Source organism: Callithrix jacchus, chromosome 17 (assembly GCF_049354715.1).
Source record: "Callithrix jacchus isolate 240 chromosome 17, calJac240_pri, whole genome shotgun sequence".
Taxonomy (NCBI): Eukaryota; Metazoa; Chordata; class Mammalia; order Primates; family Cebidae; genus Callithrix; species Callithrix jacchus.
The window spans coordinates 42227332-42253247 of NC_133518.1; the positions used below are offsets into that span (position 1 = coordinate 42227332).

The 25916-nt window shown below is 38.5% G+C and overlaps 2 protein-coding genes across 14 annotated transcripts in view; one reads left to right on the forward strand and one right to left on the reverse strand.

Annotated features, from left to right (window-relative positions):
- Nucleotides 1-25916, forward strand: part of XRN1 (5'-3' exoribonuclease 1) — a 119982-nt gene that overhangs the window by 66038 nt on the left and 28028 nt on the right. For all 13 annotated transcript variants that reach the window (XM_008983719.5, XM_008983721.5, XM_008983720.5 and 10 more), the window contains 5 exons: nucleotides 909-978; nucleotides 3686-3893; nucleotides 5261-5356; nucleotides 15114-15222; nucleotides 25022-25083. In XM_008983719.5, the coding sequence (XP_008981967.1) occupies nucleotides 909-978; nucleotides 3686-3893; nucleotides 5261-5356; nucleotides 15114-15222; nucleotides 25022-25083 (545 nt within the window). The remainder of the gene's footprint in view (nucleotides 1-908; nucleotides 979-3685; nucleotides 3894-5260; nucleotides 5357-15113; nucleotides 15223-25021; nucleotides 25084-25916) is intronic.
- Nucleotides 9713-11159, reverse strand: LOC103788804 (poly(rC)-binding protein 1-like). Its single transcript, XM_035278090.3, has one exon. The coding sequence runs from the start codon at nucleotides 11079-11081 to the stop codon at nucleotides 10116-10118; it is 966 nt and encodes a 321-aa protein (XP_035133981.1). The 5' UTR covers nucleotides 11082-11159; the 3' UTR covers nucleotides 9713-10115.

The window sequence follows — 25916 nt, forward strand, 5'->3', positions numbered from 1 at the left end:
CTCTCAAAATAATTATGCTCAAAGAAGCCAGACAAGCGAGGAATACACATTACATTATTTCATTTACATAAAATTCTGCAAATGTGAAGTAACCTATGGTGATAGCAGAGTTTTAGTTGTTGCCTAGATAAGGAGGATTTGGATTGCAAAATGACATGGAAAGTTTAGAAGTGATTATCCTATTTATCATGGCTTCATGGTTAATTATGTATGTTAAAACTCATTAACTTTTATACTTCAAATATATGCAGCGTACCATATGTTATGTCCTAAGACCCAGCAGTTTCACTAGGGAACATTCACCTGCATAAAAGACACGTTTGCATGTTCATTGTAGCGTTGTTTATAATAGCAAAAGGTAGAAATCACCTAAATGTTTGTCTGCAGGAGAATGGATAAATTACTGTATACCCATACATGGGATACTGTATATCCTGAAAACTGAATGAACACATGTTTACATAGTTGAATCTCACAAATATAATGTTGAAAGAATAAAAATAAGTAGCAAAATAATATATTCTCTGTGATAGGTATGTGTTTCAAAACTTGCAAAATAATACTATGTATTATTCAGAGATACATATATATGTAGTAGAAGTATGAAGAAACCTAAGGAATCATAACTGCCAAAGTGAAGATAATGGTTACAAAGAAACCATTTCTTTTCTTTTATAAAGAAAAGGAGTAGTTGGGAATTGGGACACAATGATCCTCTAAGGCACTGGTATTCTGTTTCTTAGCTTATATAATGTTCCTTATATTAATATGCCATTCTTCATATCCTGAATATTTTATGTGATATCCAGAATTTTTGAAATAAATACTTCTAAACACTCCAAAAATTCAATCTTCTTTTTCATCATATGATTTTTTTAGTGTCTCTTTTTCTCTTTCTGTTTTAACAGCTATTAGAGAAGCTGATGTACTATTTGAAGTATTATTTGATGAAGAATTTCCTGGAGGCTTAACAATAAGGTTTGTATTTTCCAATGATAATTGCCCTTTGTGAATATGTTCATGTGGCCAATGACTTTACATTACTTTTTATTTGTTTACAATTTCAGTTCATGGTATGTGTAAGACATACTTGTTGCTAGGGATTTAGCACTGAATATTTAGACAGACATGCTTTCTACCCTCACAGAGCTTTCATTTTAGTGAGGAAGGTAATCAAGCAACTGCTTACAATATTAATTATTTAATTAAAATATGGCAAGCGCTAGGAAGAAATACAGGTTTCTATAAAAAGTATGACCTGTCTGCAAGTAACAGAAAGGCCTCATTGAGGAAGTGATACTTAAGATAGAACTTGAAGAATGAATAATAGCTAAACCAGGCAAAAAAAGGGGGAATAATGATGTGTGCACAGGAAGAGGGAATAGCATATGTAAACAATGATATTAGGGCTACATAATTTGAGGAATAGAAATGTCCTTTGAAATTAGTGACATGTATGTCTTTGTCACCAATTTTAGTGAAGTTATAGGTACTCAAGAGAGATTAGTGTGATTTGAGAAGTGAATGGCAGATGTAAGGCAGGAAATTGAGGCAACACTTGTGAAGTTTGACTATAAAGAAAAGGAGAAAGTTAACTGGAAATTAGGAGGTTTAAAGGAAGAGGGTTAGATTGTTTTAATTTAGCATAGAAGAGATGAGTGTTTGCCGGGGGAAGTGCTAATAGAGAGTTTAAAGTTTTAGGAACAATGATCATGATGAAACAAGAGGCACCGTGGTGTAAACTCTCTCACTTAAACATTTTATTACCTTGGGTTAGGTTAGTTAAGTGTCTGACCCTCAATTTCCTCATCTGTAATGAAGATACATACATACTTCACTAGGTTACTGTCAGGATGAAATGAAATCCTTTTTAGTTTTCTACTTTCTAAAAGCCAGCTGGAAAACTGAACTGAATTTAGCTTAGTTGCTTTTTCTCCTCTATTTTGATAAATTAGTAATTAAAGTTAAAAATTACCCATCTTTAACCTCCTTGCATGAAATCACAGTATTCAGCCGTTATACCAAGTAGTCAGCTTCAGGATGCTTTATTGTTGTTTTGCAGTTTAAATATGCTTGTTACTCAAAGACTTTCCTGTCTGCACTCTTCACATACAGCGGCAGAATCTAGATCTCCTGTCTGATTTTGTTTTTCATGAAAATGTTTGATTACCAATACCTTTGATTCACTAACTTTTCAAAATATACTTTAAATATGTTTTTGTGTTGTTTTTTCCTCAGTGTCTTTTTCCCCGCTCTCCTAGTAAAAGACAGCAAATTTCTTGATCGATAGAGAGCTGGGTAAAGGGTTACCTGCCTTCAGTATATTCATTTCTGTAATGCAGAATCTTTAGTAAATTTAGTTCTCGTGAAAATAGATACTTCCTAGCAACCTTGAACTTACAAAGGTTTCTAATAGACCCCTATTTTTGCACTTTCAGTATAAGAAAATTACACTCTGAAAGAGAAAAAAATTAGGTGATAGAGTTAAAAACAAGAGAAGGTTTCTTTCATATCTTATACTTTTATCAAGGCCATGAAAGATGGAAATCACAAATACTTAAGCCTTTCCAGATACAGGCCTGGAACTTTAAGATGAGAAAATGAGGAAAAAGGGGCTGGACTCCACAGTTGACCAATAGACAAATGAGATCAAATCTAACATTTACCCTGTTGCTTAGGAAGAGCCACACTGAGAATGGTTCTATACTCCTGAGCTTTCATAACTTAGACTACGAAAACCACAGTTTTTTTTTGTTGTTGTTGTTGTTTGTCTTTTTTTGAGACAGAGTCTTGCTCTGTTGCCCAATCTGGAGTGCAGTGTTGAAGTCTCAGCTCACTGCAGCCTCCATCTCCCATGTTTAAGCGATTCTCCTGCCTCAGCCTCCCAGATAGCTGGAATTACAGGTGTGCGCCACCAAGCCCAGCTAATTTTTTAGTATTTTTATTAGAGACAGAGTTTCACCATGTTTGCCAGGCTGGTCTCAAATGTGTGACCTCAAGTGATCTGCCCGCCTTGATCTCCCAAGTGCTGAGATTACGGATGTGAGCTACCATGCCTGGCTCCACAGTTTTCTTTAAGAAGTTTGAGGCTGGGCATGGTGGCTCACATCTGTAACCCCAACACTTTGGGATTACAGAATTACTTGAGCCCAGGAGTTCAAAACCAGCCTGGCAACATAGTGAGACCCTGTCTTTAAAACAAATATAAAAGCATGCCAGGCTTGGTGTCATGCACCTGTGATCTCAGTTACCCAGAAGGCTGAGATGGGAAGACTGCTTGAGTCCGGGAGTTTGACACTGCAGTTAGCTAGGATATTGCACTCCAGCCTGAGTGACAGACCAAGATCTCATCTCTTAAAAAAAAAAGATTAATATTTAATTCATAAATTTTCAGTTGTATTCAGCAATTAAAACGCAAGCTTCTTAAGAACAAATCAGCACACTCCCCTAGAACATAGTTGGGTTTTCTCTACTTAGTAAATACCAAATGTCCTCTTAGGAAACTTTTTAGAAATTTATCATCATAAATTGAGATATTTCTGTGATTTGAGGTTCCTCTACTGAATTGAAAAGTAGTATTTACTAATGCTAATGATGGATTGTTCACCAAAAATTATTTGACTCTTCTTCCTAACACATTTAGTATTGTTTTCCTTCCGACCCTGATAGAACTTTTTACTTTCAGATGCTCACCTGGTAGAGGTTATCGACTGCCAACAAGTGCCTTGGTGAACATTTCTCATGGGAGTCGCTCTGAAACTGGAAATCAGAAATTGACAGCCATTGTGAAACCACAGCCAGCTGTGCATCACTATAACTCAAATTCATCAGTTTCTACCGGGCATTTGGGAGGCCTCAACCATTCCCCTCAGTCACTTTTTGTTCCTACTCACGTAAGACTCTCAATCTTCCAACATATCCTCTACCCCTTTTACAAATCACAAATCACAGCAGACTTTGTAAATGTAAACCTAATTTAACTTAGCTTCCCTTTTTTATTTAAAAGATTTTGGTTCAGGTCAATTCCAGATTTAAGATACTAGGCTAGTAAAGAAAGCTATCAATAGCATTCTACCTCTGCTGTAAAATAAGTTTGTATTAAAGGAAAAGAAATATGTTTACATGGGAACTTGAGAATATCCATATTTTCTCTTTAGATGTTTACTTTTCAAGTTAACATTTAATTTTTTTCTTATGTAATACAAATGTCCATGCTATCTACTATAAATAGCATACATTTGAAAGACGAAAGGGAAACGATTATATCATGTTTATCAAAAACAATTTTCAAGTTTCTACCAGACAATTTATGGGTGATTTCCTTTATTTCCTCTTTCTGGGAACAAAAATTAAGTTGTCTTGTGTGAGATATTCTTTTTAATTCCATGGCCCCAAATCTCATGCTTATTAAGTACGTTTTTTAACCTAAATGGTACCTGTTCATTATAGACCAACTGGAAAACACAGATAAGTAGATGATAACAGAGGAAACACAAGCAGAAGTCCTCTCAAATCTCATAGGTAACCACTGTCAAAATTTGGTGCCTATTTTTCCAGCGTTTTAATCTTAAGTAATAGTTGATATTTAAATTTATTATTTTGTGGAAAGTGAAGATTTTTAAAATAAAATTTTTAGATGTTGAGTGAGATAATGTATTTTAGTACATTAGAAGGCAAAAGAAAATCTGTTGGTGGTGATACTGATTCAGTAAATTCTTTTATAATGTTTGTTATGTTTTAAATACTTTTCATTAAATAAAACCAAAACCAATTGCATATAAAGAAGAACAGTTTCACTCTCATAGAATACTTTTGTGATTACTATGCTGAGCTTTGGAAAAAAAGGAACTAAGAGATTTCAGATAATGAAAGTTAGTTTAGGGGTGGATGTGGTAGCTCATGTCTGTAACCCCAACACTCTGGGATGCTAAGGCAGGAGGACTGCTTGAGGGAGGAGTTCAAGACCAGCCACACAGCAAAGCATAGCAACTCATCCCTAGAAGAAGAAAAAAATCAGTTGGGCATGGTGGTACACACTTGTAGTCCTAGCCCCACAGGAGGCTGAGGATTGAGCCAGGAATTCGAGGTTACAGTGACCTATGACCCTACCTGGGCAACATGAGCAAGACATTGAGTCAAAAAAAAAAAAAAATTAGTTTAATGTCCTTTCTACCCTGAAGAACATTAATAAATAAATTGATTTTTAATATGTATTTTTATTTCTTCCTATTTCCTTAAGAAATTGTTTGTACTTTGCTAGGTACCTACTACAGATGATGATGAATTTTGCAACATTTGGCAGTCCTTACAGGGATCTGGAAAGATGCAACACTTTCAGCCAACTATACAAGAGAAGGTTAGTTTTCCTTTTTTTGATGGGCAATTAATTTAAAGAAAATATATTTTTATATTTTTCTTTTAAGACTGCAATGATTATTTTTCTATGAAATCTCATAAAATAGGAAATGAAAATTTTGATCATGAATTTTCTTTTTTTTAACTATAATTTCAACTTTATTTTAGATTCAGGGGATACATGTACAGGTTTGTTACATGAATATACTGTGTGACACTGAGTTTTAGGGTTCAAATGATCCTGTCAACCCAGGCTGTGAGCATAGCACCCAAAGGTGGTTTTTCAGCCCTTCCCCCGCCCATCTAGTAACCCCCAGTGTCTGTTATTCCCATCTTTATAACCATGTATACCCAATGCGTAGCTCCCATTTATAAGTGAGAACTGTGTAGTATTTGGTTTTCTGTTCCTATTTGCATTCACTTAGCGTGATGGCCTTCAGTTCCACACATGTTGCTGCAAAGGACATTATTTCGTTCTTTTTTATGACTGTGTAGTATTCATAGTGTATATTCTGTGCTATATATATATATATATACCACATTTTTTAAATTCTAGCCAGGCACCCTGGCTCACGCCTGTAATCCCAACACCTTGAGAGGCTGAGGTGGATGGATCATTGGAGGTCAGGAGTTAAAAGATCAGCCTGGCCAACATGGTGAAGCACCATCTCTATTGAAAATACAAAACTTAGCCAGGCATGGTAGCACACACTTGTAATCCCAGCTACTTGGGAGGGTGAGGCATGAGAATTGCTTGAACTTGGGAGGCAAAGGTTGCAGTGAACCAAAATTACCCCACTTCACTCCAGCCTAGGCGAACGGAGCAAGACTCGGTCTCTAAATCAATCAATCAATCCGTCAATCAATTTTATCAATTTTATTGATGTGCACTTAGGTTGATTCCATGTCTCTGCTATTGTGAATAGCAAATGCAATGAATATAATTGGGTATGTGTCTTTTTGAAAGAATGGTTTATTTTCCCTGGGTTATATACACAACAATGTGATTATTGGGTCAAATGGTAAGTTCTGTTTTAAGTTCTTTGAGAAATCTCTAAACTACTTTCTACAGTGGCTGAACTAATTTACATTTTTACCAAGAGTTTATATAGCATTCCCTTTTTTCTGCAGCCTCACCAGCATCTGTTACTTTCTGACAGCCATTTTGACTGGTGTGAGATGGTATCTCCTTGTGGTTTTGATTTGCATTTCTCTGATGATTAATGAAGTTGAACATTTTTTTCATATGTTTGTTGGCCACTTATATGTCTTCTTTTGCAAAGTATCTATTCATGTCTTTTGCCATTTTTTTTCAATTTTTTAAATTAAAAGATAAATTTTCTTAAGATTCTGTAAATCTCTGTATCATTCCAGTTTTAGTATATGTGCTGCTGAAGTGAGCATCTTGCGCCCATTTTTAAGTGGCGTTATTTGTTTTTTGCTTGTTGGATTAAGTTTCTTACAGATTTTTGATATTTGACCTTCGTCAGATGCAAAGTTTGTGAATATCCCATTCTGTAGGTTGTGTATTTACTCTGGTGATTGTTTTTTAGTGAGCAGAAACTCTTTAGTTTAAGTAAGTCCTACTGGTAAATTTTTGTTTCTGTTGCAATTGCTTTTGAGGACTTAGTCATACATTCTTTCTCTAGGCCGACATTCTGAGTGGTATTTCTTAGGTTTTCTTCTAGGATTCTTACAGTTTTAGGACTTATATTTTATGTCTTTAATCCATCTTGAGTTAATTTTTGTATACGCTGAAAGGTAGGGGTCCAGTTTCATTCTTCTGCATATGGCTAGCCAGCTATCCCATCATGTATAGGGAGTCCTCACCCCATTGCTTGTTTTTTTTGACGCTGTCAAAACTCAGATGGTTGTAAGTGTACCATTTTATTTCTGAGTTCTCTATTCTGTTCCATTGGTCTGTATGTCTGCTTTTGTACTAGTACCATGCTACTTTTGTTACATGGTAATATAAACTTACAGTGTAACTTGAAGGTAGGTAATGTGATGTCTCCCATTGTTCTTTTTGCTTAAGATTGACTTGGCTATCTGGGCTCTTTTCTGGTTCCACGAATTTTCGTAATTATTTTCAAACCTATAAAAGCTTCTGGACCAATGAGTTTAGAGTATAAATAATGTTTCTTTTAAATCAGCTTTAGGGTTTTTTAAAATTACAAAGTCATAGTAACTGTATTTTAAATTCAACAAAGACACTAATCACATTTAACAACTTATTTTTTTCCACTTGAATGTGTCACTTTATGCTGGTAGTTTGGTTATCTTAAATATGAATGAGCAAATATGCATTCCTTGGGAGAGATTAAGAAGAGGAAAAAAGTGCCGCTAAAAGAGTAGAGACTCAGACAAAGAAAGGAAGAGAAAAGGAATACATTCCTACTACATGTTTTGTTAGTTACCTACATTTTGAGCTTAGATCAAAAAGGAATGTTCAGCCAGGCACAGTGGCTCACACCTGTAATCCCAGCACTTTGGGAGGCTGAGACTGGAGGATTACTTGAGGTCAGGAGTTCAAGACCAGCCTGGCCAGTGTGTGAAACCTTGTCTCTATACAGAGACAAAAAGTCAGCCAGGTGTGATGGTGCACATGTGTAGTCCCAGCTATTGGGGAGGCTGAGGCAGAAGAATCACTTGAACCCAGGAAGTAGAGGTTGCAGTGAGTCAAGATTGTGCCACTGCACTCCAGCCTGGGTGACTGAGCAGGACACCATCTCAGGGAAAAAAAAAAAAAGGGAATGTTCAAGTTTATAAACCAGTAGCCTGTACCTTTAGACCCTCATTTATTCTATCTAATGTCCTGCAATTATGGTGGCATTATCTGAGATAAAGAGGAGAAAATTACAAAGGAAATATAAACATAAATGGTAAAATAAATGTAAATGGCAAAATAAACATAAAAAATTAGTGTATATGTTATAACAGTCTAAAGAGTAAAGAAAAAAATTAGGGTGACAAGATATATAGGTCTCCTCAGTATGCTATTGTAAGCTTTCTTTAGGTTATACATAAATTCTTCTGTTTTAAACAACTTGAATCACAAAACCTGATTTCCTGATTCTGAGTCCAGGACCACACTGCTTCAGGGTATAAAATTAGTTCATACCCAAGAGATACTTTGCCCAGTTATGCCTTGGGGCCAACACAGATGAAAGAGTCTTCAAGAAAGATGGCAGCAGTATGTATAAAGGACTAGACATGTAAAAGATAGGAAAAAGAATCATAGTTAGAAGGTTAATTTAGGCCAAGGATGACAATCTAAAGTCCAGTCGCAGAAAATGAGAAGTAGAATGATAGAATGACTTATAATATCATTGTAAAAAATGTTAGAAAGCAAAAATTTTTTACTCTAAGCATTTTAGATTATATGCCTGAGGAATGGTAGTATTAGCAATAAGGGTAAGATAAGTGGCTTTAGGTGAGGCCAATTCTGGGACTTTTTTCTTTTTTACTTAAAAAAAAAATGTCTTTTTCTCTCATGCTGCCTTGTCTAAAATGGGAAACCTTGAGGTTGAGGTGATGATGGAATATCCAGCTATAATATCTGTCCTAGAAAGTTGCAGATACTGTATTAAATCTTGACAGGTTCAAACGGTGATCTAGATTAGTTAATACTTAGCAGAGAGGTAAGAGTGAAAGTCTTTAGTCAATCAGTAAAACAAAAAAGGAAAAAAAAACTGTTGTTGAATTTGGAGGAACAGTCCTCAGTAAAAGATTGGAAGAGCAGGAGTTAATTAAAGGCTCAGGCCTGTAATCCCAGCACTTCGGGAGGCCGAGGCGGATGGATCACGAGGTCAACGAATCGAGACCATCCTGGTCAACATGGTGAAACCCCGTCTCTACTAAAAATACAAAAAATTAGCTGGGCATGGTGGCGCACGCCTGTAATCCCAGCTACTCGGGAGGCTGAGGCAGGAGAATTGCCTGAACTCAGGAGGCGGAGGTTGCGGTGAGCCGAGATCGCGCCATTGCACTCCAGCCTGAGTAACAAGAGCGAAACTCCGTCTCAAAAAAAAAAAAAAGAACAAATAGATAAAAGCAAGAAGGGACTTAGAGTAGTGCTTCCTTTCAGAACAAAACTCTTTGAAAAAATTGCCTATACAGCTGCTTCTCTCCCCTTCTGCCTTAAACCCACTCTAATCAGTCTTTCATTCCGTCACTCTACTGAAACTGCCCTTTCAAGGTTTCCAGTGGCCTTTATGTGCTAAACCATGTGATCAAGTCTCAGTTTCCATCTGAATTGACTCATCAGCAGCATTTCATACAGTTGATCACTCAGTTCTCCTTGTCATCCATCCTTCACTTGTCATTAGAATACCACCTTTTGCTGTTTTTCTTCCTGTTTCTTTTTTTTAACCAATCCATTTTTTTAATTCTTAAATTCTTGACATTACAGAACTAAACATATTAACATTCCACTCTTACATTTCTTATCGACAAACAAGAAATAAAATTTATGAGCCAAAAAACCCAAAACAAAACTAAAAACAGGGAAAAGCTTATCAAACTAAATATGGATCCCAGCATTAACAGCTGAACAGAGAATGTGATTTTTAAATTCTTAGCAGATGATAAAGTTGTGTAGAAACTGAACACTTACAAATTATTTAAAACCTGGAATCACTGACCAGGAATTACACAGTTGGATCATGGGAAAACAGCAGAAGGGGGTTATCGAAGGAACCTACACTGTTCTAGCTGCACCCCATGCCCTTCTCAGAGGAAAGCCTGGCATTGATTAGATACTAGGCCAGACTAATAGTGGCAGCAGAGCCAGGGATAGTAACCTGCCTACCAGAGGAGCCTTCCACTGGGTTGGCAATTTTGATCTGGGCCCCGGACATATTGCGAATCTCATTAATGTTGGCGCCTTGGCGCCCGATTATGCAGCCAATTAAGTTATTTGGAATGGTGAGTTCATGGGTGGTTTGAGTAGATGCATCCAAACTTGCCCAATAGCCTTTCACCTCTGGAGAGCTGGAGTCAATTCCGGCTAATCCGGTCCCGCCATGCATCATGGCAAAGTGAGACTGTTGTCTTGCCACCTGGTTCAGCTTGGCCAGATTGAGCAGAGAAATGGTGTGTTGTCCTTGAATTGAGTAGGCATCTAGAGGTGGTCCCTCCAGGTCATGGGTGGCGTTGGGATAGCCCGCAGCGTCGCTGCACCGATCTTGGCCGCCCGCGCAGATGACTGGGGAGCTGGCTGGCATGGGCTGGTACGGAATGGTCCTGACTCTCCCTTGCGGAGACTGGGAGAGCGTCTCCAGCATGACCAGGCAGATCTGCTTGACACACTCGGTAACAGACTGCTGCAGCACGCCAGCGATGGTGATGGCCCGCTCGGTGGAGTTGGGCAGCATATCCCCCGCCACCTGGACCTGCGCCCCGGTACTCTCGCGGATCTCTTTGATTTTACACCCGCCTTTCCCAATCAGGGAGCCGCACTGGGTGGCCGGCACCACCAGCCTTAGGGTGACCGGGGGCCTGCTGGCTGCGGTGCTGTTGGTCATGGAGCTGTTGATATCTTCCTCCAGCTTGTCGATGATCATAGCGAAAACCTTGAAGATGGCATTGGTGGGGCCGGTCAGAGTGATGATTCTCTCCGGACAATTCCCCTCCAAGATGTTGATCCGTGCGCCACTCTCCTCCCGGATCCTCTTAACCGACTCCCCTTTCTTCCCAATGATGCTTCCTACTTGCTTTCGGTGCATAAGAAGCCAAATGGCGAGAGTCACATTTAGTCCACATTCAGTCACACCGGCATCCTTGGCAAGCGGCGGGCGGCGTTCGGGGGGAGTTGGGCTCCTTACGTGGTCAAGTCTTTGGCGGCTGGCGGGGGGAGGGGAGGTGTAGGGCCAAAACTGCCAGCGCAAGGCGAGCGAGGGCCGCGGGAGAGAGCGGGAGCGGGCGGGAGGCTGGCGAGGGCCGCGGGAGAGAGCGGGAGCGGGCGGGAGGCCGCAGCGTAGTCTCAGGGGCCGGCGGCATCGGCGGAGGGGGCGAGCAGAGGGGGAGAGCGGGGGCCGAGAGCAGCGGGCTGGCAGGTGGGCGAGGGCGCGGCGGGGCGCCTCCCAAATTTCTCTTTCCAGCTTGGAAGTCCTGCATGACCTTTAGACTCAAATGTCCAACCCTGCATCTCCACTCAAATGTCCAACTCTGTGTCTCCACTTGGTTACTAAATAGACATCTCAGACTTACATGTCCAAAACTGAACTCTTGCTCTTCTCGGACAAACTTACTTGACCTGATGTCATTCCCATCTCAGTTAATAGCCACTCCATTCTTTCGCTCAGACCTTAAGAGTCACATCCTTTACTCCTTCCTATATCTCTTACCCTCTTATCCAATTCATTACCATCTATAAATCTCTTCCAAATATGTCTAGAATTGGACCATTCCTCACAGGCTTCCGTTATCTGGTCAAATTCATACCAACTCTCACTTTGATGGTTATAGTAGTCTACTAATCACTTTCCATCCTGGCTCCTCTACAGTCTATTCTCAAGATAGCAGACAGAGTGATCCTATTAAAACATAAATCAGAGATCATGTCCTCCTGATCAAAACCCTCCACTAATTTGCCCTGTTTCACTGAGTAAAAGCCAGTGTCCTTATATAATGGCCTGGAATGACACACAATATCAGTGTGTCACCTCTCTAGTCACATTTTCTATAACTCACCCTTTTGCTACAGCAGTAATGGCCTTTTTCTTCCTTGAGTATGCCAGCGATGGTCCCTACAATAGGGCCTTTGAATTTGTCTGGAATACTCTCTCCTCAGAGAGGCTTATTTCCCTAGGCTTCTGTGTCCTCATGTATGTAATGAAGGCATTTCACTTAGATGACCTCTGAGGTCTTTTCCAGCCACAAAATAGTATTGCTGTAGTCCTCTCTAGAATATATACAGCTCCAGGGTTGGATTCTTGCTTCAACTCTTCAAACTAATGTCTAAGGCCTTCTATAATCTAACTCCACCTAAATATATGATGTATATCCAACTATTTGGACATAATAGTCTGTTCCAGTCAGACTGGTCTCTTTACTTTCCCCTTCCCACAGATGATTCCCATTTGGAGTTATGTGTTCTTTTTGTGCCTTCCTCTTATAATACCCTTTTTTTCTCTCACTACCAATAACTTCCTAGGTCTCAGTCAAAATCTGCTTTTTCCTTGAGAACCACTTGATATTGTATTTTCTCATTATCTCCTACATGCAACCTGTCTTACTATTTCATTATTTCAGCTGAACACCCTCATGATTTATCTCTTAAATGTCCTAAGAATTATGAGATCCCAAATATAATGCATATGCATTAATAAGCAGCCTAGCCTGATGAGCAAATTCAAGAGAACTCACTGTGATAAAAAATATTCAAGCTTTGATAGGCAAAACATGGCTATATGACTAACACAAATACCTTTATAGAGATACCAAACAGAACACCTAAAGAACTATACCCTAATATTTGCTTTCTAGTTAAATGTGTGGCTTACCTTTTCTCTGAAGTATTGCTATGAATGTGAATTTTGGAGTTAAAGCTCAAATGTCAACTCTCCCATTACATGTATCTGTGATAAATTGCTTTATCAGTTTGAGCCTCATCTATACTCAACTATAAAATCAAATCAAAATAATAACAGCATTATTATGATAGTAGCATTACTATAATGATATTAAAATAATGGGTACATAGTTCATTGACCATACCTGGCACATAATGGACACTCAAAACAATATTTGTTCTGTCCTGATGTTCTTATTCCTCTCCTTAGGGTCAAAGTCACCCATAATGTACTGCTGTAGTCCAAAACCCCACCAGCCATTGTGCCATGACAGTAGAAATCTCATGCCATTTTGACTCTTAAAAACTGAAGAGCTGGCTGGGCGCAGTGGATCACTTGAGCCCAGGAGTTTGAGAACAGCCTAGGCAACACGGCAAAATCCTGTCTCTACAAAAAAATATAAAAATTAGCCAGCCATGGTGCCACATGCCCATAGCCCCAGCTCCTCGGGAGGCTAAGGCAGGAGGATCACTTGAACCCAGGAGTCAAAGGTTGCAGTGAGCAAGTACCACTGCACTACATGCCAGCCTGAGTGACAGAGCAAGACCCTGACCCAAAAACAAAGCACAAATAAAACTGAAGCGCCTTGGGCTGGGCACAGTGGCTCATGCCTGTAATCCCAGCACTTTGGGAGGCCAAGGCAGAAGGAACACTTCAGCCCAGGAGTTTGAGACTAGCCTGGGTGACATAATATCCCTGTCTCTACCAAAAAAAAAAAAATTAAAATAGAATTTTAAAAAACCAAAGACCCTTGAATGTTTCTGTACACGTAACCTCATTAGGCCTTCCTTTGTACTCCCATGCATATCACAAGTATTTTGAACCATGCCAGCTACCAGCTAAGACATGTTGTATCTTTGTGCCCAGTGTTTATTTGTGTTGAGAAGAAAGTAAATAGGACCTACCAAAAGCAAAACTGTGAAATAATTCATTTGTATTGACCTCATTAGCCTCCACTTTTGCTTCTTCTTGCTGCTTCAGCTGTGGCAGATTGTCTCTTTTTGCATTCAGGCTTTCTCTCCCTATCCAAAAATGAAAGGATCTGATAGAATCTTCATATGAAACTTACTCATGCCATTTTGATAATTCTGTCTATGAACTGTCTCAATTACTGTAACTTTATAATCAGTCTGGCTGGCTAGTAGTGAAGTCTTCCATCATTTAAAAACCTTGACAATATAAATATAATAAAAAGCGGATATTGGGATTTTATTAATCACAGTAAAACGTGGGATAAAAATTAACATGGAAGGGAATGTAAGTGGGCTGATATCCTCAGTTTTCATAACAGAGCCAGAAATAATGCATTTCTAACAACTTTTTAATGGCAGAGTTTAAACATAATGAAGTCAAGTAAATAGAATGAATGAACGTACAAGTACTCATTCCCTACCTTGCTCTAGTCCAGTACTATTTCTTTTAGAACCCCTATTCATTTCCCACCTCCACCTGCCCAAGTAATGGAATTATTTTGAAACAAATCTAGGGGGATCTTTAGAGACTGATATTTCTGTTGTGAAGAAACATTAACCTCAAGTTTAGTATTTTTGTTTGGTTTCTGCATTTGTTAACATCAAGCAAAATTAGATTTAATTCTTTTATTGAAAGAAGCATTTTTGGCTGCGCACTGTGGCTCACGCCTGTAATCCCAGCACTTTGGGAGGCTGAGACAGGAGAATCACTTAAGGCCAGGAGTTTGAGACCACCCTGACCAACATGGTGTGACTCCATCTCTACTAAAAATACAAAAACTAACCAGGCATGATGGTACTTGCCTGTAGTCCCAGCTACTCGGGAGGCTTAGGCATGAGAATCGCCATGAACCCAGGAGGTGGAGGTTGCAGTGAGCTGAGACTGCACCACTGCATTCCAGCCTGGGTGATTGAGCTAGAATCTGTCTCAAAAAAAAAAAACAAAAAGTAGCATTTTGTAAAATGATTGTTTTCTTTATACTTTGCGAACTAATGCATAGAGAAAATATCTAGAGTGATATTTATTATGTTTAATGAGTCTGGTGGTAGAGTTCAGGTGGCTTTAAAAGTCTCCATACTTTTCTATAAAGTTTTTTTCTAAGGAACTATATAGTTTTTATAAAAATAATGTAATTATTTATTAAAAGTTGAAGAAAATAAGTAGTTATATTAAGATTTTGTTTAACTAATTCATAAGAATTTTAATTTTCAGGGTGCTGTTCTACCTCAAGAAATAAGCCAAGTAAATCAACATCATAAATCTGGCTTTAATGACAACAGTATTAAATATCAGCAAAGAAAACATGACCCTCACAGAAAATGTAAGTTTTAAATTAGAAAGGTATACTTGTGTGTGCTACTGCTTCTTTTTTTTATAAAAAATGAGCAGCTTTATTAAGATATAATTCACAGACCATAAAGTAAATTCATTCTTTTAAAGTATACAATAAGTGGGGTTTTTTTTTTTGTATTTTCACAAAACTGTGCAACCAACACCACCAAGTAAATTTAGAACATTTTTGTTACCTGAAAAATAAACACCATATGTATTAGCAGTCACTCTCTCAGGCCCTGGCAACCTGTAGTTTACTTTCTGCCTCTATGGACATACCTATTTGGACATTTCATATAAATGGAATCAGAAAATATATGACCTTTTATGACTGCCTTCTTTTACTTGTATATTTTCAAGATTTGTCTATGTTGTAGCATGTTCCATTGGCCCTCCATACCCCTGGGTTCCACATCCACGGATTCCACCAACTGAAGATCAAAAGTATTCAGAAAAGGCTGGGCATGGTAGCTCAGGCCTATAATCCCAGCACTTTGGGACGCCAAGGCAGGCGGATCACTTGAGCCCAGGAGTTTAAGACCAGCCTGGGCAACATGGCAAAACCCTATCCCTACCAAAAATACAAAAATTAGCTGGGTATGGTGGTGTGCGCCTGTAGTCCCTGCTATTCAGGATGCTGAGGTAGAACGATCACTTGAGCCTAGGAGACAGAGGTTGCAGTGAGCCAAGATCGGCCACTGTGCTCTAGCCTGGGTGACACCCCCTTTCAAAAATAAAAATAAAAGAGGATGATCGTGTCTGTTCTGAACATGTGTGCATTTTTTAATCTTATTCCCTAAACAATACAGCATGACAACTATTTACACAGCATTTACATTGTATCGAGCATTATAAATAATCTAGAAATAAATATATAAGGAGTACATGTGTAGATTATATGCAAATACCACAATATTTTCCATGAAGGACTTGAGCATATGTTGGTTTTGATAGCCACAGGAGGTCCCAGAAGCAATCTCCCACAGATACAGAGGGACAACTATATCAGTACTTCATTCCTTCTTATGGCTGAATAATATTCCATTGTATGAATACTACATTTTGTGTATCTGTTCATTTGTAGACATGGAGGTTGTTTCCACATTGGGGCTATAATGAATAATGCTGCTATGAATATCTGTAGAAATGTTTTTGTGTGAACATATGTTTTCAGTTCTCTTGGGTATATACATATACTGAATCATATGGTGATAATTCTAAATTCAACTTTTTATGGTTTCAACTGTTTGGATATTATCATTTTACATTTGCCCCACCAACGTGTGAAGATCCAATTTCTCTACATCTTCCACAACATTTGTTATTGTCCTTCTCTTTAATGATAGTCATCCTATTAGGTGTGAGGTGGAATGTCTTTATGATTTTCATTTGTAGTTTATTAATGACTAATAATGTTGAGCATCTTTTCATGTGCTCAACATGTTCAATTATTGACTGTATATCATCTTTGGATAAATGTCTAATCAAATCCTTGTTTCATTGTTTAATTGGATTTTTTTATTTTTTTTCTTGATTTGTAAGAGTTCTTTATATGTGCTAGATATTACATGCTTGTTGGATATGCAGTCCTCAAGTATTTTCTCTCATTATGTGGGTTTTCTTTTAATTTTCTTTATACTGTCTTAAAACACAAAAGTTTTAAATCTTGGCGAAGTCCAATTTGTGTGTTTTTTCTGCTTTGTCTTTGGTTGCTTATACCTTAGATGTTACATCTAAGAAACCATTCCCTAATCCAAAGTCATAAAGAGTTACTGTGTGGTTTCTTCTAAGAATTTTATAGTTTTAGCTGTTAGATTTAGGTCTGTTTCCATTTTGAGTAAAAGTTTTTGCATGGTATGATGTAGGAGTTTATATTCATCCTTCTGCATGTGGATATCCATTTATCCACAGATCGTTTGTTAAAAACTTCTCTTTCTCCATTGAGTTTTCTTGACACTTCATTGAATAGGCTTAACACCCTTGTCAAAAATTATTTGACTACAGAGCCAGGCTTGCATCTGTTGTCCCAGCTACCCAGGAGTCTGAGGCAGGAGAATTGCTTGAACCCAGGTGTTTGAGTCCACCCAGGGAAACATATTAAGACACCAACTCATTTTTAAAAAGTAATTGACTGTAGATGTATGGGCTCATGTCTGGACTCTCAGTTCCATTCTACTAGTCTATATGCCTGTCCTTATGTGAAAAACAGTCTTAATTACCGTAACCTTGTTGTAAGTTTTGGAATCAGGAAGTTTGAGCCCTCTAACTTTGTTTTTCTGTTTCGGGATTGTTTTCTCTATTCTGGGCCTCTTGCATTTCCATTTGAATTTTATGATCATTTTGCCTATTTTGCAAAAATGCCAGCTGGAATTTTTATAGGGATTGCATTGAATCTGTAGTTTACTTTGGGTAGTATTGTTGTCTTAACAGTATTAAGTCATCATGAACACAGGATGTCTTTCCACGTATTTAGGTTTTTAATTTCTTTCCATGATGTCTCATAGTTTTCAGTTATACAAGTCTTACACTTTTTCTTAAATTTATTCTGAAATATTTTACTCTTTTTCATGCTTTTTTCAGTGGAACTGGGTTAATTTTGTTTTTGGATTGTTCATTGCTGTTATAGATATAAAACTGATTTTGTATATTGATCTGCCACCTTCCTGAACTGTTTTTTGGCCCTAATTTTTTGTGGCTTCTGCAAATAGAGGTAGTTTTACTTTTTCCTATATGATGTCAGTGCCTTTTATTTCTTTTCTTGCCTAATTGTTGTGTTTACAACAACTAGTACAGTGCTGAATAGCATCGGTGAGACCATGCATTCTTGCCTTTTTTTTTTTATCTTTTATTTTCGTGGATACACAGTAGGTGTATATATTTATGGGTTACATGAGATACTTTGTCATAGGCATGTAATGCATAATGATCACATTAGGGTAAATAGGGTATCCATCACCTCAAGCATTTATTCTTTATGTTAGAAACAATATAATTATATTCTCTTGTTTATTTAAAAATATACAATTAAATTATTTTGATTATAGTCACCCCGTTAGGCTAGAAAATACTAGGTTTAATTCATCTATTTTTTGTACTCGCTACCCATCCCCACTTTTCCCCCACCCCTCCACTACTCTTCCCAGCCTCTAGTAACCATCTTTCTACTCTCTGTCTTCATGAGTTCAATCATTTTAATTTTTAGCTCCCACAAATAGAACAGGTAAAATTTATCTTTCTGTGCCTGGATTATTTCACTTAACATATGATCTCCAGTTTAATCCATGTTGTTGCAAATGATGGGATCTCATTTTTTTAATGACCAAATAGTACTACACTGTGTATATGTACCACATTTTCTTTAATCTGTTCACCTGTTGATGGACACTTAGGTTGTTTCCAAATCTTGGCTATTATAAACAGTGCTGCAACAAACATGGGAGTGGAGATAATCTCTGCAATATACTGATTTCCTTTCTTTGGGGTATACACCCAGCAGTGAGATTGCTGAATCATTTGGTAGCTCTAGTTTTCGTTTTTTATGAAACCTCCAAATTGCTTTCCATAGTGTTTGTACTAATTTACATCCCCACCAACATGTACAAGGGTACCCTTTTCTCCATATCCTCACCAGCATTTGTTATTACCTGTCTTTTGGATAAAAGCCATTTTATCCGGTTGAGATGATATCTCATTGTAGTTTTGATTTGCATTTCTTTGATAATCAGAGATGTTGAGCACCTTTTCATATTACCATTTATACCTCTTCTTTTGAGAAAAGTCTATTTGAAGCTTTTGCCCATTTTTTAATGGGATTATTAGATTTTTTTTCTAGAGAGTTGTTTGGGCTCTTTATATATTCTGGTTGTTACCCATCTTGTCAGATGGGTAGTTTGCAAATATTTTTTCCCATTCTTTGCATTGTCTCTTCAGGTTGTTGATTGTTTCCTTTGCTGTGTAGAAGTTTTTTAACTTGATGTGATCCCATTTGTTTATTCTTGCTTTGGTTGCCTGTGCTTGTGGGAGACTACTCAAGAACTCCTTGCCCAGTTCCAGTGTCAGAATTTGCCCAATGTTTTCTTTTAGTAGTGTCATACTTTAGGTCTTAGACTTAAGTCTTTAATCCATTTTGATTTTTGTATATGGCAAGAAATGGAGGTCTAGTTTCATTTTTCTGCACATGGATATCCAATTTTCCCCGCACCATTTGTTGAAAAGACTGTTCTTTCCCCAATGTGTGTTCTTGGTGCATTTGTCAAAAATGAGTTGTGTGGATTTATTTCTGGGTTCACTGTTGTGTTCCACTGTTCTGTGTGTTTGTTTTTATGCCAGTGCCATGCCATTTTCATTACCATAGGTCTATAATATGACTTGAAGTCAGGTAATATGATTCTTCCAGTTTTGTTCTTTTTGCTCAGGATATCTTTGACTATTCTGGGGTGTGTCTGTGTGTGTGTTTCCATGTAAATTTTAGGATTTTTTTTTCTATTTATGTAAAGAATGTTACTGGTATTTTGACCAGTATTGCATTGAATCTGTAGATCCCTTTGAGTAACATGGACATTTTAGCAATATTGATTTTTCCAGTCTGTGAAACTTGAAATCTCTTTCTTTTTTTGTCTTCTTCAATTTCTTGCATCAGTGTTTTATAGTTTTCATTGTAGAGATCTTTAACTTCTTTGGTTAGTTCCTAGGTAATTAATTTTATCTGTAGCTATTATAAATGGAATTGCTTTCTTGATATCTTTTTCAGATTGTTTGCTGTTGACATATAAAAATGCTACTGATTTTTGTATGTTGATTTTGCAACCTGAAACTTTACTGAATGTATCAGTTCTGATAGTTATTTGGTGGAGTCTTCAGGTTGTTCCAGATACTGTTTATTTCCCATCTAGAAGGCTGTACAATGCTGAAAGTGGAATGTTGATGTCTCCAGCTATTACTATATTTGGATATATCTCTTTCCTTTTCCTTTTTTTTTTGAGATGGAGTTTCACTCTTGTTACCCAGGCTGGAGTGCAATGGTGCGATCTCAGCTCACCGCAACCTCCGCCTCCTGGGTTCAGGCAATTCTCCTGCCTCAGCCTCCTGAGCTGGGATTATAGCTGTTTATTGTTATTTTTTGTTTTTGTTTTTGAGGCAGGGTCTTGCTCTGTTGCTGAAGTGTAGGGGTGCTATCATGTCTCACTGCAGGCTCAACCCCTTGGGCTCCAACAGTCCTCCCACCTCAGCTTCCCAAAGTGCTGGGATTACAGGCATGAGCCAAGGCTTCTGACCAAAATAGGTATTTTGAATTCTGTCTGAAAGGTCACATATCTCTGTTTCTGCAGGATTGATCCCTGGTGCCTTACTTAGTTTGTTGAAGTCATATTTTTTGCTGGATGGTCTTGATGCTTGTTGATGTTCGTTGGCGTCTGGCCATTAAGGAGTTGGATACTTACCATAGTCTTTGGAGTCTGGGCTTGTTTGTAGCAGTCCTTCTTGGGAACACTTTCCAAGTATTTGTAAGGACTTGGATTTTGTGCTCTAAACTGTATATGCATTATGGGGCACCCCTAGCCCAGAAATGCTATGGCTCTTGCAGAGTCTTGTTCTCTTCCTTTACTTTCTCCCAAGCAAATGGGGTCTTTCTCTCTTTGCTGAGCCACCTGGGCTTGGGGATGGGATGACACGAATACCCCTATGGCCACCACCACTGGGACTGCACTATGTCAGACCCGAAGTTAGCACAGCACTCAGTCTCACCCATGGCCTGCCATACCTGGCTGCCGCCTGTGTTTGCTCAAGGTGCTAGTGCTCTATAATCAGGTGGTGAAACCAGCCAGACTTTTGTCCTTCCCTTTAGGGAAATGTGTTCCCCTAGGTCCTGGGTGGATCCTGAGATGCCATCCAAGAGATAGGGACTGGATTCAAAAACCTTAGAAATCTACCTTGTGTTGTACTGCAGCTAAGCTGGCCCTGAAACCTTGAGACACTGCTCTTCTCACTCCTCCCTCCACTTTCTGTGGTTGGCCATCACCAACCACAGGCCCATGGAAAGTACTGCTAGACTGTTGCTGATGTTCACGTAAGGCCCAGGGCTCTTCAATCAGCTTATGACGAATGCTGCCTGGCCTGGGACTCACCCTTCAGGGCAATGGGGGTCCCTCTGGCCCAAGGCAGGTCTAGAAATGCATCTAAGAACCACAGCCTGGAAGTGGAGACCCTAAGAGCCCACTTGGGGCTCTATCCCACTTGACAGAGCTGGTATCTGAGGTGCAAGACAAAATCTCCTTTACTTTTTCCCTCTGCTTTTCTCAAGCAGAAGGACTCTTTCATCATAGTCACCGTAGGTGGGTATGTGCTGGGTGTCAGAGTCTCATCTAAGGCACATGGGTACTACCTGGTATCACCACTGGTTATGTCGATCCCAAGGGTTCTTTAGTTAACAGGTGATGAATCCTGCCAGGACTGGGTTCTTCCCTTCAGGGCTGTAGGTTCCCTCCTGGCCCATGGCGTGTCTAGAGATGTCATCCATGAGTGCTAGGGCCTGGAATGGGGTCTCATGACTTTGACACAAGCCTAACTGAGTTGGTATCCAAGATATAAAAGTCATCTTTTCCCTTTCCTTTCCTCAAGTAGAAGAGCAGGGTCTCTTTTGGAGCCTCAAGTTGTATTGCCTGGGGTTGGGGGAGTAGTGGCACAAGCACTCCCTTAGCTGCCCCAGCAAGAGTCTCAGTAAGTCACATGCCTAGCAAGTGCACAGGCTGCAAGACCAGCTCAACCCTAGGACATGTAGTCCTTGTGGCCTAGACAGCCTTTCAAGTTTATTTAGGCCTCCAAAGCACATCAGTCCATGGGGGCAAAGCTTGCTGGTACTCAAGTTCCCACTTTTTTTTTTTTTTCTTGAATAAACACTCCCTAGATTGCTGTAAGCCTTTGGTTAATTTCTGTAGTTCTGAAAATATGAATTCTGCTCATTTATGCTCATTCTCTTGTTTCTTTTATGGAGAAGAGAATTGTTGGAGGTCCTGACTCTGACATTTTTACTAATGGCCCTTCACTAACTACTTAAGATAAATCTTAGAGTGATCCAGTTACTTTTCTGCTTATAGACACTTGCCTATTAAATACTCCAAACTGTATTACAAGCTTTTCTTTAAAATCGGTGCAAATATTTTGTTGTTAATGTTATCTAACATAATTTTTATATTTATACTCTCTCTTTAAATTTCTTCAATAGTGTGTACTATGTTCAGGCACAGTCAGGAATGAGAATCTTCATCCTGCAGTAATAATTTCTCTTCCCTTGACCAAAGTATTTCCAAATTTCAAAGAATTATTCTTTATGTTCAAAATATGACTCATTATTCATTTATTTATTCAACTACTTTATTTACTTTATTCAAGTAAACAGTAAATTCCATAATCTGAAGTAATGATAAATGCTGTGATGAAAAGTAAAACAGATTAAGAAGGATAGAGAGATAGGGTTGCTCTTTTAAATTGGGTTGACAAGAAAGGCTTTCTGAGGAGATGACACTCCAGCACAGACCCTAATAGAGGGTTCAAGAAGGCATGAACTATGCAAAGCTGGCTGAAGAGCTTTCCAGTAGAGGAACTATCAAGTGCAGAGCCCTGAGGCTAACTTACTATATTTTACATGTGCATGGTATTTTATGTATTTATATATTTTAGGTCATAAAGTCTTTTAAACATTTTTCTAAAAAGCTATTTTCAGAAATTTTTTTGAGGTTTTTAACTTTGGTTCAGTTTGGTAACTGCTATACCTTTTTTTTTTTGAGACGGAGTTTTGCTCTTGTTACCCAGGCTGGAGTGCAATGGTGCGATCTCGGCTCACCGCAACCTCCGCCTCCTGAGTTCAGGCAATTCTCCTGCCTCAGCCTCCTGAGTAGCTGGTATTACAGGCGTGCGCAACCATGCCCAGCTAATTTTTTGTATTTTTAGTAGAGACGGGGTTTCACCATGTTGACCAGGATGCTCTCAATCTCTTGACCTCGTGATCCACCCACCTCGGCCTCCCAAAGCCATTTTTTTTTTTTTGACATGAAATCTAGCTCTGTCGCCAAGGCTGGAGTGCAGTGGTGTGATCTCAGCTCACTGCAAGCCCCGCCTCCCAGGTTCAAGCGATTCTCCTGCCTCAGCCTCCCAAGTATCTGGGATTACAGGCATGCATCACCACGCCTGGCTAATTTCTGTATTTTTAGTAGATGGGGTTTCACCGTGTTAGCCAGAATGGTCTCGATCTCCTGACCTCATGATCTGCCTGCCTCGGCCTCCCAAAGTGCTGAGATTACAGGCATGAGCCACCGCGCCATACATTTTTTTAATACCAGTATCTATGTGTTATTTTGGTTTCTTTTACTCTTTAAGTTAAATGCAGATTAATGTCCCTATAAATCTGATAATGATAAATATAGCTTATTTTATATTTACTTCAAATACATTTTAATTTTTCTTCAAATTAATATTTACATAAATGTATGTAAACTATTTGAGTTATGTGAAGTTCCAGTTAGTTTTCTTTTGTGTATGTCTCAACAAATGTTTAGTGTTGATGCATCTCGGCTCACATTTTCTTTTCCTTTGTTTTGTAAGATTATTTTCTTTCCTTCCTCTCTTCCTTACCTCCATTGCCTTCCTTTCCTCCCCTTCTCTTTTCCTTTCTCTGTATTCCTTCTCTCACCCTTCCTTCTTCCCTTTGTCCTTCCTTCCCGTCTCTGATCTCATTCCCTCCCTCTCATGCCTTCCTCACTATTCCCTTTCCCCTGCTTCTTTCCTTAACCCTCTCTTTCCTTTTTAATATTTTCTTCCTTCCTTCTTTCCTTCCTTCCTTCCCATTTTCCACTTTTCTCCTTACACACCTTTTTTTTTCTTTTTCAAAGTGGCTTAATGAACAGTCTAGTGATAGAAAGTGGTAAAAACAAGTTATAGTAGATCCATATAATCCAGTATATCCAATATAATCGAATATTATGCAATAATTACAAACTATACTTTTTGTGCTTCGTCAGATCTACTTCCTGCTCCTTGTATTCTTCATCTTCATAGTCTATCATTTGCTAAATCCTATGAAAATAATCTCTCACATTCATCCCTTCCTATCTTCAACTTCACATCCTGTCGTTTGCTAAATTCTAGAATTTTTCAGATTCATTCTTTTCATTTCTCCTAGCATCCCCTAATTTCCCCTTAAACAGAACTGTTAAAATAGCTACCTGAATTGGTCTCATACTATTCTTTTTTCTAGCCAATAGGCTATTGTCATACTTTAATCATTCTAAAGCACAGTTCTCATCAGATTACTACCTGCTCAAAACCTTTCTGTGACTTGTTGCACATTGCCTACCAGCTTAAAATAATACCATAGTCTTCAGTACCTTGCAGGTTATGATCTAACCTGCTTCCTTAGTTCCCTTAAGCTCCATTTTACTCCTTAACTTCCAGTGGAACTTGTCTATTTAGAGTTTCATAAACACATTCCTTGCTTTCTGCTTCCATGTCTTTTTTTCCACTATTTCCTTTGCCCGGAATACTTAACTTCTTAGTCTACCCTTTAAAAACCTACCATCCCTCAAGGCCCACTTCGGATGCCACCTTTCTATTTTCTCTATTATTATGTAAGTGTCTCTTCTCCCTCTTATCTATATTATAAATTCCTTAAGTTCAGAGACTGTGTCTTGGAATTCTCTGAATTTTTAACACAGTGCCTTTCTATCATAAATATTTGGTAGTTTTAATTGTGCAGCAAGCTCTTCCATTTATGAAAATTTCTGTTTTCTTGTCTCTAGTTAAAGAAGAGTGTAAGAGTCCTAAAGCTGAGTGTCGGTCCCAGAAAATGTCCAATAAGCAAGTAAGCTTCCTTAAAATCAAATTTCTAGTTACTAACTTTTTAATGCAATTGGTTGCTCTGTAGCATCAGACTGAATTTCTCAACCTTACCAACCAAATGTATATGGTGTATGGCCAGAGGGTTACTGAAGTTCAGCTGACAGTCACTTGAATGGGAGGTTGTACACCTCAAGTCCCTAGAAGCACCTGAAATCCTGATTCTGCCATTTAATAGTTGGATAGCCTTAGGCAATTCACTTTTTCTCTCATAGCCTCAATTTTCTCTTCTTTAAATGGAGATAAAAATGTTAATCACCTGGGTGGGCGTGGTGACTCATGCCTCTAATCCCAGAACTTTGGGAGGCAGAGGTAGGTGGATCACTTGAGGTCAGGAGTACAAGACTATCGTGGCCAACATGGTGAAACCCCGTCTCTACTAAAAATACAGAAAAAATCAGCCAGGCGTGGTGGCGCGTGCCTGTAGTCCCAGCTGCTTGGGAGGCTGAGGCAGGAGAATCACTTGAACCTGGAAGGCGAAGGTTGCAGTGAGCCGAGATCATGCCACTGCACTCCAGCCTGAGGAACAGAGTGAGAATCTGTCTCCAAAAAAAAAAAAATGACAGTAGTAATAATCACTTTTAGTTGCTCTCAATATATATGGTCATATATATATACACACACACAAATAGACATATATATATTATATGGAAGTATACATTTATGTATACAATTGAAGTATATGGAACAAAATAGCAAACTTAAAAGGCTAAATTCTTTGGAATTAGATTGGTGTGGGGGAAGCTGAGATTATTTATGTTTTACTTTATATCATATTTTTGATCTAAAAAATTTGAC